Source organism: Papio anubis, chromosome 3 (assembly GCF_008728515.1).
Source record: "Papio anubis isolate 15944 chromosome 3, Panubis1.0, whole genome shotgun sequence".
In the NCBI taxonomy this organism is placed as follows: Eukaryota; Metazoa; Chordata; class Mammalia; order Primates; family Cercopithecidae; genus Papio; species Papio anubis.
Genome location: NC_044978.1, coordinates 184,337,089 through 184,355,877, shown reverse-complemented (window position 1 = coordinate 184,355,877; position 18,789 = coordinate 184,337,089). Strand labels below are relative to the sequence as shown.

At 61.4% G+C, this 18,789-nt stretch overlaps 2 protein-coding genes across 3 annotated transcripts; one reads left to right on the top strand and one right to left on the bottom strand.

Moving 5' to 3' along the window:
- Positions 1-111: 111 nt before the first annotated feature.
- MYL5 (myosin light chain 5) lies at positions 112-7,834 on the top strand. 2 transcript variants are annotated; one of them, XM_031664812.1, is made up of 7 exons: positions 112-3,759; positions 4,386-4,493; positions 4,691-4,766; positions 5,677-5,781; positions 6,275-6,353; positions 6,911-6,959; positions 7,694-7,834. In XM_031664812.1, the coding sequence occupies exons 1-7, from the start codon at positions 3,757-3,759 to the stop codon at positions 7,793-7,795; spliced, it is 522 nt and encodes a 173-aa protein (XP_031520672.1). In that variant the 5' UTR covers positions 112-3,756; the 3' UTR covers positions 7,796-7,834. The 2 variants fall into 2 exon arrangements, with proteins under 2 accessions (XP_031520672.1, XP_009203020.2); XM_009204756.4 differs by lacking the exon at positions 112-3,759 and having other exon boundaries at positions 3,891-4,493.
- On the bottom strand, positions 7,630-15,519 carry SLC49A3 (solute carrier family 49 member 3). Its single transcript, XM_021938181.2, is given in 12 exon segments — positions 7,630-7,963; positions 7,965-8,060; positions 8,389-8,509; positions 8,837-8,946; positions 9,265-9,422; positions 9,664-9,816; positions 10,279-10,395; positions 10,516-10,653; positions 11,612-11,688; positions 11,884-12,097; positions 12,329-12,487; positions 14,873-15,519. Coding segments are annotated over 12 exon segments (1,698 nt in total). The 5' UTR covers positions 15,023-15,519; the 3' UTR covers positions 7,630-7,758.
- Between the last annotated feature and the right edge of the window lie 3,270 nt (positions 15,520-18,789).

Here is an 18,789-nt window from a genome sequence, read left to right as displayed (position 1 = left end):
AGGCGGAGCTGGACGGACGCATGCGCTGTCAGCAGCGAGAGAGCGGGGCAAGGGGCGGGGCGCGCCTCCTGGTGGCTGGAGGGTGACTGCGCACTCCCGGGCCGTGGTGACGTCACGTGATGCGCACGCGCACAAGGGCCGGGGCGTGCGCGGATGACCACCGGCTGCGCCCGCGCGGTTGCTTCGTGAGGCGGTGTCAGCGCCGAGTGGGCCGGGGGTTTCTTTTCGCGGCAGGGCTTGGGCCCGGCTGTCTCCCCGCGCCGCTGCTGAGGTCCTGTCGTGCGCGTCCTGGCCGTGTGTCCACACCCCAGACTGCGGACTGAGGCGCACTCGGTCTTCTTGCGGCGCGGAGCGTCCGGGACCTGAGGTCAGGGCGGCTCGGGCGGGTCCAGCCCCGCGGTCCGTGCCCACCTGAGGGCGGCCTGGGCAGGGACCTGGGAGTCCTGGGAGCGGAGTGTGAGCCAAGTGCAGGTGGCTCCCCGGGCAGGTCCTTCCCCTACAGGGCAGTGACCCTCTGGCCAGTGTCTGTCACCGGCCGGGCCGCGCTGGACTCCGCAGCCCGCGGTAGCATGGCCTCCAGGCCGCTCTGCCTGTGGCTGCTCTGCCTGGGGGCACCGGACGCCCTTCCCGCCGGAGCTGGAGCTTCCTCACCCCAGGATCTCCCATCACTTCCGTCCGGAGGAGGGGCTGGGATCTTCTTGGGAAGACCAGCCCCCAACAGAGGTTGCTCCCTGGGTCCCCCGACTCCAGCCTTCAGGACTCCACAGCTCCAAGGGCCCGCCCCGGCCCAGGCCTGGGGACCACTGAGCCCCTCACTGGTCTTTGCTGGCCTCTGTCCACCTCCCAGTAGCTGTGTGTCTCCCACAGCTGCCCAGAGATAGGGCCTGCGGTGCCCATGCAGCCTCCCCGCTGTGCCCGGGGTGCTGACCTGGCAGCCCCATGGACACCAGGCCTGGAGTCTGGGCAGGAGCCTTGCCCCTCCCACGTTCTGGATCTTCCTGGCAGCAGCCATGCTGTCCGTGTTGGGCCATCTGCGGGCCCCCTTTGGCCCCATGCAGTAGTGATGCAAGGCCTCCTGTGTCCCCTCTCCTGGCCCTGCACTGCCAGGGGCAGAAGCAACTGGAGAACTATGGCTCGGGCCTCGCTAAGGTGCAGCATCGCAAACTCCAGGAGTCCTGAAGCGGGCGTGGGGAGGACCACAATCCTGGCGACCTGGGCTGCCTGCCCAGGCCTGAGCCACCTCTACCTTCTCTCCTGGCTTGTTCTGGGGTCCAGGGCCTGGGCCTCTCTGGCTGAGAAACTGGGAAGTCACTGGGCTCTGTTTCCTGGGCTGGGTATACCAAGACCAATCCTATAGGGCAGGGGTTCCCAGCCCCCAGCCACAGACCAGTACCAGCTGGTGGCCTGTTAGGAACCGGGCAGCACAGGATAAGGTGAGGGAGCATTGAGGGAGCATGACCGCCTGAGCTCCACCCACTGCCAGATCAGCCTGGGCATCAGATTCCCACAGGAGCATGAACCGTACTGTGAGCTGCGCACTTGGATCTGGATGGCGCTCTCCCTGTGAGAATCTAATGCCTGATGAACTAAGGTGGGACAGTTTCATCCCGAAACCTTCCTCCCCAACACGGAAAAATTGTCCTCCACGAAACCTGTCCCAAGTGCCAAAAAGGTTGGGGACTTGCTGTGGGGCCACCCTGATCTTTTCTCCAGCTTCTGTGAGGTTGACCTGCAGGCCCTGAAGACTCCTGCCTGAGGCCTCTGCCTGAACCCTGTCCTCAGGGGGCCAGAAGCAAGCCCCAGCTCTCCCCAGACCTATTGCTTGCTGAGGAAGCCGCAGGTGCACACTGGATCCGCCAAGCACAGAAGCATTCTGGCCCTCAGCAAAGCCCCCACCTTCTGCCAGGGCAGACGGCCTCGGGTGACCACAGGTGGTTTCCCTTCACTAGATTTTAAAATAAACCAGACTCCTCAGCAACTCCTGCTTCCAGAATCAAAAATAAGTGTCTCTGGGGCCCAAGGTGGGGGGTGAGGGGGACATACCAGCAGCTTCCACCGGAGGTGGGGTGGGGCAGGGCAGGGCACCAGCAGGGAAAACACTCGGGCAAACACATACTGCCCAGGGAAGACCCCCTGAAGCCGGTGGAGACCTGCCTTTGCTCAGGGCCTTTCCTGAGAGCTCAGTAGTGGGAAGGGTCCCACCTGGCTCAAGACATGGCCTGTCGGGGCCTCTGTAGCTGTCGGGTCAGCTGTGGGTGCAGAAGCTGATAGTCCCCCAGCTCAGGCTCTGCTGCTATCTTTAGTGCTGTGCTCAGACTCCAGTGGCCTGGGAACCCTCTGCAGGGAGCTCTGCAGCCCTTCTCACATTCCCGGTGGCCTCGGGGGGCCTCCCAACCATGCTTCCCCTTTCGGTGTGGTTCTTCCCACTCCTGCAGCCCAGCAATACCCCTTCAGGGTCATACCCAGACCCCACTGGACTAGCAGCAGGGGATGCCCTGGCCCTTGTTCCCAGCCCCAGGTTCCCACATCTGATCACCTGGCCCCTTGCAGTCGGCCCCAGGTCGCTCCTGGGCAGGTCATGCCTCCCAAGGACCTCGAGCTCGAGCGTCAGTGCTGCATAGAGACCGTTGGACCTGGGGATGGAACCAGGCAGCATCTCAGGGGATGCCAACTGTAACCATGTGTCCCTCAGAGGGTAGGACCTCTGCTCAAGAGACACACAAGTGGCACCTGTCTTTTTAGCTTTGCAGACACAATGGTGCCCCCAGGGGATTCCACCCAACTGCTGTGGCTGCATACACTCACTCCCACCCCCGCCCCTGCAGCACCGAGGGGCAGCTGCCTCCCACCCAGACGCAGGCCTGGGGGGCTCCAAGAGCTAGTTCTCCACTCAGTCTGCAGGCCTCCTCTTTGATCCTGCTTGGCCTGCAGACCCTCCTCCCACCCCTTGAACCAGGGCATCTGGATTGACTCTGTGGTGGCCTCCAATATCTGGCACCACCAACAGACCCCAGGCCAGGTCCCTTCCCCAGACTCTGCCCTTGAGGCCATGGTATAGGGGGTAAGACCAGGCTCAGGGCCCTGGAGTCCCCTCCCAGGCCATCTGAGCAGCTTGGCCACCTCCGTGGCTCCTCCATCCCAGAAATGTCATCACCCATGGGCCAGGCAAGGAGCTCCCAGCCATGAGGTCAGACCGGGTGGTCCCAGGGCCAAGGCTATGGACTGACTTTTCCGTCACTGAGGCAGGGAAGGGCATAAACACCCCTGACACACAGTGTGCTTGGCAGAAGCCTGGTGACCAGCTGCAGTCACCCACAGCAGCTTGGTGCAAATCCAGAAAAGATGCCCCTTCCTCTGGCTCCTGCAGTTCCAGGGTGCCCAGGCCCCCAGGCAAGAGCTTGTGCAGGTGGCCCTGGTGACACACAGCATCCTTGGGAGAACTAAGCTTCCCCGCGGGTGGGGGACACGTGGGGGTAGGAGGTGGTCCTGGCCAGAGGTGCCTGGGGAGGCTGGGGGCCTTGCAGGGTGGGGCATGGCAAGGGTGTGAGTCACTGCTGGGCTGCCAAAGCTCACTCTGCAGTTGTCCAGTTCCCTGGGGTAGCCCCAAACCTGTCCTTGTAGGGAGTGGCAGCCGGAGTCTGAGCTGTCCTGGGGGACCAAGTGGGAGCTTAAGATGGGCAAGACCTGGGGCCCTGGGTAGACGCATCAAAGCAGGCAGAACCCTGGGCAGACGCATCGAAGCAGGCAGAAGCAGGCATGGTGAGCAGGCCACTGTGCATGCCTGGGGTAGGCATGTGGGTATGAGCTGTGCCGTGCGTGTGTACATGTGCACAGAAAAGAGCATGGGCATGTCTGTGCATGCCTGTGAGTGCAGGTGTGGGCATGTGCTGTGTGTGCATGTGTGTGTGCATGAACATGTGTATGTGCGTGTGTGTGACCATGCAGGTGTGGGCGTGTGCTGTGTGGTGGGAGGTACATGCCCCACGCTGCTACCCTGGTGAGAGTCTGGAGCAGGATGAGGGGGTTCCTGGCCTTCATGAAATCCCAGTACCCAGAACAAGCCCACCCAGAGTCCACTTGCCCGTCAGAGGCCAAGCTGGCTCCTGCTGGACCGCGATCCCTGACCGCTGTGCTCTGTGGGTCTTCTGGAAGCCACTGTCTCTCCCCCACTCCCTGTGCTGCAGCCAGACACCAGCAGCCGCCCTGCCCCCAACCCCAGCTACCCAGGCTTGAGGCTGGCATGCTCCTCAGCTGCCTGGCCCCCTCCAGCCCCACCCAAGGGCTGAGGTCCACCCTTCATCTGAGTTAAGTCCCTCAAAACTCTGGGTGCTCTGGAGGGTTTCCTCAGCCGGCCAGGACCCTCAGCCATGGTGCTCCCATTGCAGGCCAGCAGGAAGACCAAGAAGAAGGAAGGGGGTGCCCTCCGGGCCCAGAGAGCCTCATCCAATGTCTTCTCCAACTTTGAGCAGACTCAGATCCAGGAGTTCAAGGAGGTAAGACTTTCCTGCTTCACTGGGAGCCCCCGTCCCCAGAAGCCTGTGCTGGGAAGACCCCATGTGGGCTGGCTCCAGGGCCAGAGGATAGGAGTGGGAGCCTATCCTCAGTCAGGGGTGCTGAGGAGCTGGGAGCAGGGGGCAGGGGCAGAGCCCAGCCGGGTCGGCAGCACGGCAGCCCTGGCCTTGCTTCCCAGGCATTCACACTCATGGATCAGAACCGAGACGGCTTCATCGACAAGGAGGACCTGAAGGACACCTACGCCTCCCTGGGTAGGTACCCAGGCAGAACACCTCAGAGACCTTGGAGGAGGCGAATACAGAGCATCCTCCAGTCCCATACGCTGTGACCCCTCCTCCTCCAGGGCCTGGGCTTTAAAGACCCATCCGACGGCCCTGAAGGCTGCGAGGGGATGGCCCTGGCCTCCCTTGGTTCCATCAGAGCTAGCAGAGAGCGTCCCAGGGTGAGACAGGGTGGGTGGTACAGCCCAAGCCTGGAAACTCAGAGTGGGCTTTGGGGCAGCAGGCTCCAGGGCAGGGCTGACGCTCCAGTAGGACACTCCGATAGACAGGCGGCTTGCCCTAAGCCGGACCACAGAGCTGACAGAGGGCATGGAGACCCTGCCCAGCTGGAATACAGAGCTGGGGGAGGGCCTGGAGACCCTGCCCCGCCTCTGCAGCACAGCCCAAGTGTGGTGGGGCACACTGCCCTCCCCAGCCTCAGTTCTCCCTGTGGCATATTCTGTTCCCAGCAGCTGCCTCTGACCTGAGGCAGGAGGGCAGGGGGCTTCGGTCCCACCCTGGGAGCTATGGAGTGACTTCTCCTTGGGGTGGGAGGGTCACAAGTGACCCATCTTCCTCTCAGCCCTGCTTATGCCCAAGTAAGAAGAGCAGATCCCAGCACCTTCCCAAGCTCTGTGTCACCTCCCTCTCCATCAGCCCTTAGTCCTGGGGCTCAGGGTTTGGGGTGAGGTGGACACATCCAGCCAGACGCACCCACTGCCCCACATGCCTGGGCCAAGTGCCTCCTTCCCGCTCCCTCCCCACCCCTCCCATCTGCCTGCCTGGCCCTGTGCTGGGGTCACCTGCTGATGGGGCCTGGCCCTGTGCTGGGGTCACCTGCTGGTGGGACAGCAGACATAGCAACAAGCCCTGCCCTGTGACGCCCCCGCATCTGTGACAGGCAAGACCAATGTCAAGGACGATGAGCTGGACGCCATGCTCAAAGAGGCCTCGGGGCCCATCAACTTCACCATGTTTCTGAACATGTTTGGGGAGAAGCTGAGTGGTGAGCACTGTTGGGACAGTCCTTGCCCTCCTAGTTAATTCCTGACAGTTAGAGATCCAGACATTTCACGTAAAAATCCCTCTTTTCCTATCTCTGGAGAAGCCCTAGGGCCTGGCACTCTGGGAGCCAACAACTGTGGGGCCCCATCAGCCATCCCAGAGCCATGTGCTCAGGCTCGCCCTCCTGCCCCACATGCTGTGTGACCCGCCGTCGGGACCTCTGTCCCTCACTCATGCGGCACTCACCCCCAGCTCCAGACCTGGGCTGACCCTGGGCACTCCAAAACTCACTACATCCCGGGGCAGGAGTGCCCAACAAGGCTTCCTTGGGGCTCAGGAAAGGAGAAGGCCTTCAGGCAGTGGCCACCTTGTGGGCAGAGGCTTGGAGTCACCCCTTGCTTGGGGCAGGGGTCTCCCCTCCTGCCACCTGCCCTTGGCAGCTGAAGCAGGACTGCCACCCTGAAGGCCCAGGGCTGAAGGTGCCTTTGTGGCAGGTACCGATGCCGAGGAGACCATTCTAAACGCCTTCAAGATGCTGGACCCAGACGGGAAAGGGAAAATCAACAAGGAGTAGTGAGTGCCCGGCTGGGGGAGGGCGGCCGGGCCGCCGGGGGTCCCCAGCGATCTCACCCTGTCCCAAAAGGGACAATCACCCACCAGATGCCACGCCCACCTCCCTACCTCTGACCAGCTTCAGGACCATGAGGAGTGAACCCAGGATCCCAGCTAAGTGGGACACCAGCCCTGCCCACACAGGGACCAGCGGCCGGTGCCCAGGGGGCGGCTTCCCCTCAGCCCACTCCTCCATCTTCAGCTCCTGCCAGGGGCTGGCCTGTGACCTCCTTCGGGCTCTGTTCCCATCAGCAGCCCCCAGGCGGGCCCCCCAGAAGTGATGACCCCTGAGTGTGTCCTCTAAGGTCCCTCAGGCTCTGTCCCCATCAGCGGCTCCCCCAACCGTGATGATCCCTGAGTGTGTGTTGGGAAGCGGCCTGCCCCAGGGCCACACTCCTGCGGGAAGGGCGGGAGTGCAGTGAGCAGGGGCAGCCTGGGGCCCCTGGAGCACCTGAGCCCCACGAGAAGGCTCCTGCGCCCCCGCATCAGCCCGCGCTGACCCCTTTCCTCGTCCTCAGCATCAAGCGTCTGCTGATGTCCCAGGCTGACAAGATGACAGCGGATGAGGTCTGGCCCGCGGCTCCCCCGCCAAGCCCACGAGGGGAGGGCGGGGCTCCCGGGGTCAGCTGGGTGGAGGCGCACGCGGAGCCCGAGGGGCTGCAGCGCCGCGGTTAGGACCCAGGACAGAACAGGCCCCCGGGGGGACTCCCAAAGTGCCCGTTCGAGGGACAGAACTGGCTCAGAGGGGTCAGGTCAGCGGCTGGAGACCCCTCCCCTCCGTTCCATTTCAGACCCCACCATGTTTGATCTGTCCCAGCCGGCCGGGCTCCTGTCCATTCCTGTTCCCTCCATTGTGGGCAGGCCACCTCCCAGACCACGGTCCTCCCCCAGGCTTCAGGCCACCCAGATATGTTCCTTCCATCCACCATCCATCCCCATCCATCCACCCCTTCCATCCCGCCCCATCATGCCGCCCTCGCCCCCATCCCGCCCCGTCCCCGGCACCGTCCGCCATGCCGCCCCATCCGCCGGCTGCAGCCCCATCCCGCCGGCGCAGCCTCGTCCCCTTGTCCACGTCCCTCCGGCGCATTTGTCCACGCCCCTTCCTTCCACTTCCACCCCATCCACCACTTCCCCATCCCTCCACCCCCATCCCCTCCACTTCCTCATCCCCCCGCCCCTGCCCCACCCCCACCCCTCCCACTCCCTCCCCGGCAGAAACCACACCCGGGACCGCTGCAGGTGCGCGTTTGTATTTCGCTCCCGGAGCCCGCAGGGGGCCCTTTCGCCCCCGCCCGCAGGTGGACCAGATGTTCCAGTTCGCCTCCATCGATGCCGCGGGCAATCCTGGACCTAAGGCGCTGAGCTACGTGATCACCCACGGGGAGGAAAAGGAGGAGTGAGGCCCGGCCTGGTCAATAAACCTGGACGCTAGGACGCTGCCTGCGAGTCCGCCGGGGCGGGAGGGCGCGTCCGTGGCTGCTGGGCCCTGCGCGCGAGGGGTCGCTCGGCAGCAGATAGGGTGGGGGCTCTGGGGCTCTCTGGGGTCCTCTAGCGAGGCCCCCCGCCTTGCACTCCGGAGTCGCCCTGCTGGGCCCCAGGACCCCAGCCCTTCCCGCTCCCCCTCGGTCCACACCCCGCCTTGAGTCTGCGCCGCCCACGGCCGCTCTGCCTGGTCCGGGTCCACACAGCAGTAGCCCTCTCGCTCAGCCGCGCATCAGTCTCGGGCCCAGGGGCTCTCCCCAGGCCCTGGTGCGCCGAACGCCTTGGGTCCCTCCGCCCAGCTGTCTGGCGTGGTGGGCACAGCCCGGGTGACCCGAGCCTGCCTCCCCTTCACCACACGTCCCTGGTCAGTCTCCGCATCTTGGGGCTCTGGGAGGAAGTGGCAGGGCCCAGAGAAGCGGCTCCAGGAATGAGCTTCCAAGCTGGGAGTGCCATGCTGGGGCCTCAAGGGGTAGTTTCCGGCGGGGACTCCTGGTCCTCGGCGCCTGGGCACGCGTTCTGGGTGGAGGAGGACTTGCCAGACTCTGCCTGCAGGCGCCGGTATGAGGTGTGGAAGAAGAGTACCAGGATGCAGCTGAAGAGGTTGCATAGGCCGGCCATCAGCAGCACAGACGCTGGGGACACATAGCACAGCTGTCCCCACAGCCAAGCCCCCGGGCCACAGATGGGCAGAGCCGGACGCTGGCCTATGGTGACACCACTACCCTTGACCACAGAGTGACCCCAGACAGAGCCCACTCCCAGTTCTTGACAGCCCTGAGGGGGTGTTTGCAGACCCAGGTCCTGAAAGAGGTCACCAGCATGGGGTCTGGGATATGGGTGTGCCAACCCACCTCTGATCTTGGCCACACCTGTCCTAGCTCACCTGTCCTGTTGCCCAGGGACTCCCTGCGTGGGGCTCACCTGTCCCGTTCCCCGGGAACTCTCCATGTGGTGCTCACCTGTCCAGTCAAGTGGATCCTCCCCCTGCTGGCAGGTGGAGAAGGACCGCTCCGAGCATTGCACAGTCAGTGCCATCATCGCCAGCATGATGAATATTCCCTCGACCTGCCTAGACACACGTGGCCCTCAGCCCCCGCTGCACTGCCCATCCCCTCAGAGCCAGGTGCCACTTTGGGAAGTGTTGACATCAGTGCTGTCCCTTTTGCCACCACCCTCCTGAAGGCAGCACACAGCTTCGGTCACGGGCCCTATCAGCTGGCCCGGCCTGCACACAGCAAGCGCTCAGAACCTGCTCGGCTCTTGCCAGAGCAGGCAGGTTCCCCACCTCCCAGAAAAGGGGCCTGGACCACACGGTGCAACCCCAGGGGTGTAGGGGTGGAGCAAGGGGAGTATCTCTGGGGAGCAGCAGGAGCAGATGGATACTCACCCCAGCACAAAGATCAGGCCTACGGCAGCCCCCTCCCCCACGGGGAAGGAACACTCGACTGCCAACTCCATGGCCACGGGGGTCACCGAGAAGCCAAAGAGCCCGAGGAGCGAGCAGGTGGTGGCCAGGGCAAGGGCCTGTCCCTGCAGCAGGGACACCTGGGAGCAGCGGAACGGCAGGCAGACAGGTGGAGGGGGTGGTGGTCAGAATTGGACCTGGTTTCATGGGACACGGGGCATGGGGTGGGAGAACCCATCCCACCCAGGGGCCACCCTAGCTGGCAGAGGCCGGGCAGGAGACAGTCCGGACCTCTGTTCCAGCCAAGCTGCCAAGCGCCCTCTCCGGGCCTCACCACCCACCCACCCCTGCAGGGCGGTCTTGGCTTGAGGAGACCCTCACCAGGGCAAAGGCCATGCAGGCCAGAGAGACCAGGCACAGGCCGATCTTGGTGGCCTCAGTGAAGTGCTTGGTCCGGTCCACGTAGGGGCCGAGAGCCAGCGCCCCCAGGATCCCAAACGCGATGAAGAGAGCTCCACAGAGGCCAGAAAACCCCTGGAGGAGGCGAAGGCAAAGGTGGAAACATGCCCCCAATCCTACACCGGGCACTGATCCCAGAGGGCAGAGGGCCAGCTCAGAATGTGTGAGCAGAGCAAGGCCCTCCCTGCTGCATGTCTGGATACCAGAAGATGGCCCTGTCCTGCAGACCCACAGGGGTGGGGCCTTGCTGGGAAGGGGCACTGGGAGCCCTGGAGGCCCCATCTTCCCAACCACGCACCATCAGTCCCTCCACTCCATCCCACAGCTGCACCACCTCGCTGCAGCTGTGCCCACCACCTCCACCGCCTGGGGACATAATGTCGCCCAAGGCATCTCGGGAGGGCCCACAGCACAGAAGGGTGTCAATGTGGCCCCTGCCAGGGTCGGACACGGAGCACCCCAGAGGCAGCGGTGACTCCGTGGCCGTATGGGGTGGGTGACAGAGGCAGAGCCCCCATGGGTGGGGCCAGGGCTCACACTGGAGTAGCCGCTTGCACAGAGGATCTGCTGCAGGAGGGTTGAGAAGCTGTAGGAGATCCCGATGCATCCCCCGAAGCACACAGCCAGGATGACATAGGCCTTATTCCGCACCAGCTTCGGGGAAAGAGTGTCTCAGCCCTGCAGCCCCGGGGGCCCTTCCCAAACCCATCCCCTCCTCGGCCTCTCGCCCCAACCCCCAAATCCACCCTACCCTGGGGATCCCACAGCACTGACCAGCTTGAGCCCATCCAGGAACTTCTCTGAGGTGGAGCTGGCAGGCCCGGCAGAGGGCAGGGTGGGGGGCACGCTCTCCCGGAGGCAGATGGTGGACAGCAGGCAGACAACGCCAGCAGGGATGGCGTAGACACTGAGCTGGGGAGGGGTGTGTGTGTGCACAGGGAGACCACGCAGACTGGCGCCCACACACGCTGCAGCCCTGCCTGCCCCAGGTGCCACCTCTCAGCTCCTCCTGCCCCACCACTGGCTGCCTCCCAACCCCTGGTCTGCAGCCACCCTCTGCGAGGCCCAGGCTGGGAAGGGCCTGCTTGACTTCATCCTCGCCTGCTCCAGGGGCTGATAGGGAGCCCTGGCTGTCAACACACCCCTCACCAGTGACACCCTCCTGGCTGACGTTAGCCCAGCACCCCCAGGCTCCAGACTCATCTCACTGTCGGCTGCACAGCCCGTGACAGGGCTCAACACACGGACACCGATGGGTGCAGAGGCACACATGCACACACGCTCACCCTCAGTACATAGTCACAAGCACAGACACACCACACACACCCGATGCACATGCACGAGCACACACAGGCACACACCACACAACACACATGGGCACAGGAACAGAGACATGCACCGCACACACCACACACACTCGATACACATAGGCATGCATAGTAACATCACACACTGGACGGGCATGGTGGCTCACGCCCGTAATCCCACTTTGGGAAGCCGAGGCAGAAGGATCACGAGGTCAGGAGTTTGAGACCAGCCTGGCCAACATGGTGAAACCCCACCCAACTCTACCAAAAATACAAAAAAAAAAAAAAAATTAGCCGAGCATGGTGGCGCACGCCTGTAGTCCCAGCTACTCCAGAGGATGAGGCGGGGAATTGCTTAAACCCAGGAGGTGGAGGTTGCAGTGAGCCGAGATTGCGCCACTGCAGTCCAGCCTGGGCAACAGGCTGAGACTCCTTCTTGGGGGGCGGGGCGGGGGGAATCACACACAGGCATAGGAACACGGACACGCTTGGGCTCAGGAACACACAGACACGCATGCGCACACACCACACAGGTCAGGCACGGGCGCCTCATGACCCCTCACCATTAACAGAATGTCCTCGCCCTTCTTGACCAGCGCAGGGGACAGCATGTTGGCCACAAGGACGCCCAGGGGGTTCGCTGGGTGGGTGGATGCACAGGGAAATGCATCAGCTCAGCTGTGGCCCGGCTTCCTCTCCAGCCCACAGGCAGAACCTTCTGGGCCCCAGCTCCTCCACCCTAGCCAGAGAGCCCGGGGAGCCGAGTATCTGTGCGTGGAGCCAGAAGAGACCCCGGGGTGAGCCCAGGCAGGCGGCCTCCCTCCCCGGAACTCACATATGGTGGTGAGCATGTTGGCCGTGGCTCGCTGGTGCTCTGGGAACCACAAGGCAGCCACCTTGGCTGGAGAGAAGATGACCAGGCTCTGGGCAAGGGCACAGAGGCTCTGGCCACCCATGAGGAAGGCAAATGGGTTTTGGGTCCCAACAACCACGCAGGGCATGATGCGTAGCACACTCCCAGCAAAGTTCAGCCACGAGCCCAGGATGGTCTGCAAGGAGGGTGTCAGGGATGGGGTCAGGATCTCTGCCGCCAACCCAGGTGCCCGCCACGTCCTCCCAGCACCTGCACTTCCCAGTGCAGCCACCCTGACAGCTCTGCTGGGTCCCCAGCTGTTGGGACTGATGGGCTCTGGTCTGGGGAGGAGGCCTTGACTCTCGTACCCAAATGTAGGGGCCTTCACCCTGTCCCAGAGCGGGCCACGGTGTGGGGTCTGACTCACCGCCTCACGGAGCCCGACGGAGTCCAGGACCCAGATGGCCACCAGGCCAAACAGGGTGGATACCACGAGGTAGACCAGTGACAGCCAGTTGATCTGCGCCATGGACAGGACGAAGTGCTCGGCAATGATGTCAGCCACAGGTGCAAAGCTGAGCCACAGCTGCAGGGGCCAGGTGGGAGTCAGCACAGAGCCACAGATCCTGGACCTACGTGCTCGGGCCCCAGCCAGCCCGAGGGAGCCAGAGTGCCAGCAGGCCTGTGAGGCCGAGGGGATCCAGCAAGCTGGACACAGGGCCCTCCTGCCCAAGGAGAGCGCCACCTTGCCTTCCCCGAGGGAGGGCACCCAGCGCAGGGTCAGAAAGCATGCCCTGACCGGGGATCAGCCTGAGGGGCAGACACTAAGGCCAAGGACCTGGCCAGAGCCCACAGGACCACGAGCCCCACCCAGACCAGACCTGGGGCTCCAAGGCAGGCCAGGGAAAGACGGGCATGACAGGGTCTCAGCTAGAACCTCTGGGATTGCAGGCCAGCCCCACCCAAAGCCAGCCTGACCTTCCCTCCCAGAAGGCCCAGGTGTTTGGGCAGAATGTTGACAGAGCGGATGCCATTCCCCACCCCGCAGGCATTACCAGGTGCTAGGGCTCTCCACCCCACAGACGTCTGGCACACAGCACGAGTGCACACTGCGGCCGAGGGGAAGGCCTCCTAGAGGAGGTGAGACTGGCTCATCCCTGAGGGAGGTCAAAGTGGAGCCGCTCACCAGGGCTCACTATAGGAGGGAGGAGGGCGTCCACGCGTGGGCCCCGAGGAGGCTGTGTCACTCAAGGTCAACTTCCATGAGTCCACCGAGCTCCAGGCCACACCCTCTGGCAGAGCAGCCAGACCCAGGCTCCGCCCGGACGAGGTCTGACTCAGCCCACGGGACAGGACAGGGAGCTTGGGCAACAGCCACCTTGTCTTCCTTTTTCCGCAGGACAGGGCCAGGGGCAGATCTCCCAGGCACAGAACGAGCTCCCCAAGCCCAGCTGATGGCTGCCTGGCCGAGCCCAGGGAGAGAGAGCCAGGCGTCCACTGACAAAGCCTGCCCTGCAGAGCCAAGCCCGCCGCTCCAGCCTCAGCCCTGTCCTGCTTCCTCGGGGGCCTGAGTGAGGCCCACAGCTGACTCACTGAGCAGAGATGCGTCTGAAGCGTGCGGGGCAACGTGGGAGGACGATCTGTCCAACTCCCTTCCTCCTCTCCCAGCCTCGACCCTGCCCTCGCTCGCCCCCTTGGGTCCTTTGAGTCTCATCCAGAGCACTGGGCTTGGCTGCCTTCTAGGTGGGTGTTGACCCAAGCTCTGCTCCGCCCGCCCCTTACGCTGCCCGCTGGAACCCGGAAGACTTGGTCACTGGCTGCAGATGAGTAACTCCAGCCTCAAGGGCACTTGGCTGGAGTGAACGTGGTGCTTACGGCTCACTGCGGTGACCCAGGCAGAGACCATGACAACTCTTAGTGTCAGGGTGAGATTTCTGTGTGCTCCATGATGACTTGTGGGTATTGCTACAACGGTGAAGAACTGCAGTAGGAGGCTCTTGACTGTCCAAGGAATGCCCCACACCCAGGACACCTACTGACCATCGAACCAGCCCACACCCTCAGACGCTCCACCCAAAGTCAGTTATGGCTCCCCCAGTGCCTGGACACGGTGGGCCAGACGCCAAGCCACGGCAGTGAGTTACGGCGTGTGCCGGCATCTGTGGGCAGCAGGCAGCCCCCAGGCCCATCCAGCAGATCCCAGGCCTGTCTCGTCCGGGAGCTGGTTCTGCATACCTAGCCAGCAAAGGAGGAGGGGAGAGGCCCCGGGGTCCACCTGGAAGAACCCTGACCCAGGCCTAAGAGCGGCTCCTGCTCCTGACCCTGAGCTTCCTGACCATCCCTGTGACCCGGCGCCTCCCTAAGCTGTGGGTCCTGCTGCCAACTCTAGCTGTTCATTGCACATTGCCCAGATACTGCCCAACCAGTTCCTGAGGCTCCCTGGAATGGTTGATGAGGGCACACAGGGCAGGAAAGGCTGCAGTGTGCAGCACGGGAAGGGAGCGGGGGCAGGATGGAGCCCAGCCCAGCCCAGGAGCCGCCCCTCACTCAGAGTCAGGTGGAGGAGAGTGTGGCTCCAAGCCCACCTCTGCTCTGTGCCTGCTGTCCTGGGGCTGGGAGGCGTGGAGGGAGGGGGGGAGGGCCACTGCAGGGCCACCTGTATGTGACTGGCTGGGGAAGAGGGACCCAGGCCACTGGCTGGAGCCACTGAAGGCTGGGAAGGGCTGGGACTCCATGACTGGCAGATCCCCCTGGGCACCCAGCCCTCCTGCTCTGTGCCCTGGGCCCCGACACCTCTAGGACAGACAGTGCCCCCAGTGCCCACACCCCCTAGCCACCCCCAGAAGGCACCCCCTGGCCCCGGCCCCAGCCAGCACCTGGCACCTCGGGCTGTGGCCACAGGAAAATGAAACCCAGCTGGTCCGAAGGGACCGAGGGTCCTGGAGCCCCCTGTCCCTGTCCCCGCCCCTACCATGGCGTTGGAGCAGCTGACCAGGCTGACTACGAGCAGGAACACCCAGCGGCGAGCGTAGGTGCGGTGGCCTTGTTGTGCACACAGGGCCCCGGGCTCGGCCAACCCGGGGTCTGCCCCCGTCTGTCCTGCCATCGTCCGCGGCTCCATGGGTCTCCACCGGTCCCGCGGGCCGCCCGGGCTTAAGGACCTTCCAGCGTGGGCCGGGACCGCCCGCGGGTGGAGGTGGGGACAGGTGGAGCAACGGGGCCAGTTCCGCCCCAGGGACTACGGAGGAGGGTCCCGCCCCGTTGCAGTTAAAGAAGACCCAAAAAAGGGGATGAAAGGGGGGCCAAAGGTGAAGTTGGACCCTCCTCCTTTGGCCTCAGTTTGGAAGTCCCAGCCACAAAAACCGAATGTCCCCTCCAGAAAGGGCCCCCGGTCACAGCCTGTGTGGTCCTCAGGGTGGGCGCAGGAAAGGCGGCCTGGAAGTCACTCTGCCCAGCAGAAGCTCTGCGTTTCCTGAAGGGGGCTGTGGATCCCAAGTTCCTGAGGTTCAAGCCAGCCACAGGAAGGGGCCAGAGGCCAGCCTGGAGGAAGAGGCTGGGCTCGCTTTGCACAGAGCCTCAAATCAGACCAGTCCCTCTAGTGCCCCTGTGGAAAGCAGGCATGGGGTAGGAGGGGCCAAGGGCTGCCCGCCAAGGTGGGAGGGAAGGCTGGGAAGGCCTGTGAGCCGGCAGTCCCCCACACACGCACCGGATTGTTACCTGCATTTTACAACAGAGGACACAGCTCTCAGAGGAGTAGGCACAGGTTTCTGTTTGTTTAGGTTGGAGAGGTCTGTGTGTTGGAAGGCAGAGAGGAGGGAGTTTCGGCTTAGTCTTGTCTGCAAGAACCTGCTGATCCCACAACTGTACCTGGCCCACCCTTGGAGAGCCCAAAGGGCTTCAGGCCCTGTTGCTGAGGCCAGTATAGGGGTGGGGTGGAGGCTGGCCTGGTCAGACGTGCAAACAGACGCCAAACAAGAAGGCTTTCTTGACCCTGAAACACATCCCTGTTTTCTGATACTCACAATATTATTCCCGTTTTTTTGTTTTTTGTTTTTTGTTTTTGAGATGGAGTCTTGCTCTGTTGCCCAGGCTGGAGCGCAGTGGCGTGATCTCGGCTCACTGCAAGCTCCACCTCCCAAGTTCACACCATTCTCCTGTCTCAGCCTCCTTAGTAGCTGGGACTATAGGCACCCGCCACCACACCCGGCTAATTTTTTGTATTTTTCATAGAGACGGGGTTTCACCATGTTAGCCAGGATGGTCTCAATCTCCTGACCTCGTGATCCACCCACCTCGGCCTCCCAAAGTGCTGGGATTACAGGCGTGAGCCACCAGGCCTGGCCTGGTTTTTGTCTTAAACATTCATCTCCTTTGCCAGGGTCTGTCCGTTGTCCACACCTGAGTCTGAACAGGCTGATCATGAGGCCTCAACTTTCACTGTGCAATCTTCTGCAGAGATTGGGTGGGTGTCTCAGATAGAGCTGTGCACGTTGAGATTTTTCTTTTTTTTTGCATAGCGTCCCATCCAGTAACAAAGAGAAAATGGGGCTCACCCAGGGGTGTCCTGAGATGGGCGGGCCCCAAGGGAGTTCCACTCTCTTGAGACATGTGATGGGGCCCTGTGATCCTTGCTCCCTTTATCTCCTCTGCCTTTCCCCCGTCTAGCCTCCCTCTTCATCTTTGTTCCCCATTCCCCCACCAGTTCCTTCTGTTCTCCTTCTCCTCACCTCTTGCTCGCCCTGTCCTGAGGACCTAGCCCCCTTACAACCTTCCTTCATAGCCCAGTGCCAATGTTGGCCTGGGGCCTTCAACATCCCCTAACCACCCCTGGCAGAGGGGGAGTTGCAATGCAGGCTTCCCTGTTGAGGGACCTCACTATTGTGGAGCACTGCTTCTGACAGGTGGTGTCTGAGCCTGTCACCATGAAATGGGGCAGCCACAGTAGCTACTTTCATCATTCAGTCTCTGTTGAGCATGCATTGTTGAGGGGCTCCTCCCCTCTACATGTCAGAACTCTTGGGTTGAGCAGGTGAGCTTAGCAACATTGCAGAATGCAAGATTAGCACACAACAATCAATTGCATTGATGTATACCAACAAGAAACATGAAAACCAAAGTTAAAGACATTTATAATTACTCCAAGGAAAATTAAATACTTTGCTATAAACTTAGCAAACCATCTACAGAACTTGCATGTAAAATTAAAAACCATGGGCCGGGCGTGGTGGTCACGCCTTAATCCCAGCACTTTGGGAGGCCAAGGCAGGCAGATCACAAGGTCAGGAGTTTGAGACCAGCCTGGCCAACATGGTGAAATCCCGTCTCCAGTAAAAATGCAAAAATTAGCCAGGTGTGGTGGCATGCACCTGTAGTCCCAGCTACTTGGGAGGCTGAGGTAGGAGAATCTCTTGAACCCAGGAGGCGGAGGTTGTAGTGAGTTGAGATCGTGCCACTGCACTCCAGCCTAGACAACAGAGTGAGACTCCATCTCAAAAAAAAAAAAAAAAAATTACACACCATGGCTGGGCAAGGTGGCTCACGTCTGTAATCTCAGCACTTTGGGAGGCCAAGGTGGGTGGATCACCTGAGGTCAGGAGTTCAAGAACAGCCTGGCCAATATGGTGAAATCCTGTCTTTACTAAAAATACAAAAAATTAGCTGGGCGTGGTGGTGCACGCCTGTAATCTCAGCTACTCAGGAGGCTGTGAGGTGAGAATTGATTGAACCTAGGAGACAGAGGTTGCAATGAGCTGAGACTGTGCCACTGCACTCCAGTCTGGGCAACAGAGTGAGACTCTGTTTCAAAAAAAAAAAAAAATTGCACACCATTAATAAAAGACATCATCAATAAACACCTAAAGAAATGGATAGGCATACAATGTTCATGGATTGGAAAATCCAACATAGTAACAATGTCAGTTCTCCCTAAATTGATCTATACATTTAATTCACTTCCATCAAAAGGTTTTTGTACTTGTAGACTGGGAAAAATATTTGCAAACCACATATCCAACAAAGGTCTAGTATTGAGAATATATAAAGAGCCTTCAAAACTCAACAGTTTAAAAACCCAGTTGGTAGCCAAGTATGGTTTCACATGCCTGTAATTCCAGCTACTCAAGAGGCTGAGGCCGGAGAATTGCTTGAACCCAGGAGATGGAGGTTGCAGTGAGCCAAGATTGCACCACCACACTCCAGCCTGGGTGACAGAGTGAGACTGTATCTCAAACAGACAAACAAAAATCCAATTAGAAAATGGGTGGCCTGGCACAGTGGCTCACGCCTGTAGTCCCAGCACTTCGGGAGGCCAAGGTGGGCAGATCACGAGGTCAGGAGATCGAGACCATCCTGGGCTAACACAGTGAAACCCCATCTCTACTAAAAATACAAAAATTAGCCAAGCGTGGTGGCAGTTGCCTGTAATCCCAGCTGCTTGGGAGGCTGAGGCAGAAGAATCGCTTGAATCTGGGAGGCAGAGATTGCAGTGAGCTGAGATCGCACCTTTGCACTCCAGCCTGGGTGACAGAGCAAGACTCCACCTTGGAAAAAAAAGGAAAAAGAATGTAAAGTGTTATAGCTGCTGTGGAAAACAGGTTGGCAGTTTCTCATAAAACTAAATATGCAATCACCATATGGTCCAGCAATTGTACTCTCGGGCATTTATCCCAAAGAAATAAAGACTTATGTTCACCCCAACTGGGCACGGTGATTCACGCCTGTAATCTGAGCACTTCGGGAGACTGAGGTGGGTGGATCCCACAGGTCAAGAGTTTGGCCAGCCTGTGGCAATGGTGAAACCTCAGTGCACTAAAATGTCTAAAATTAGCCAGGCATGGTGGCAGGTCATAGTCCCAGCTACTCAGGAGGCTGAGGCAGGAGAATCTCGCT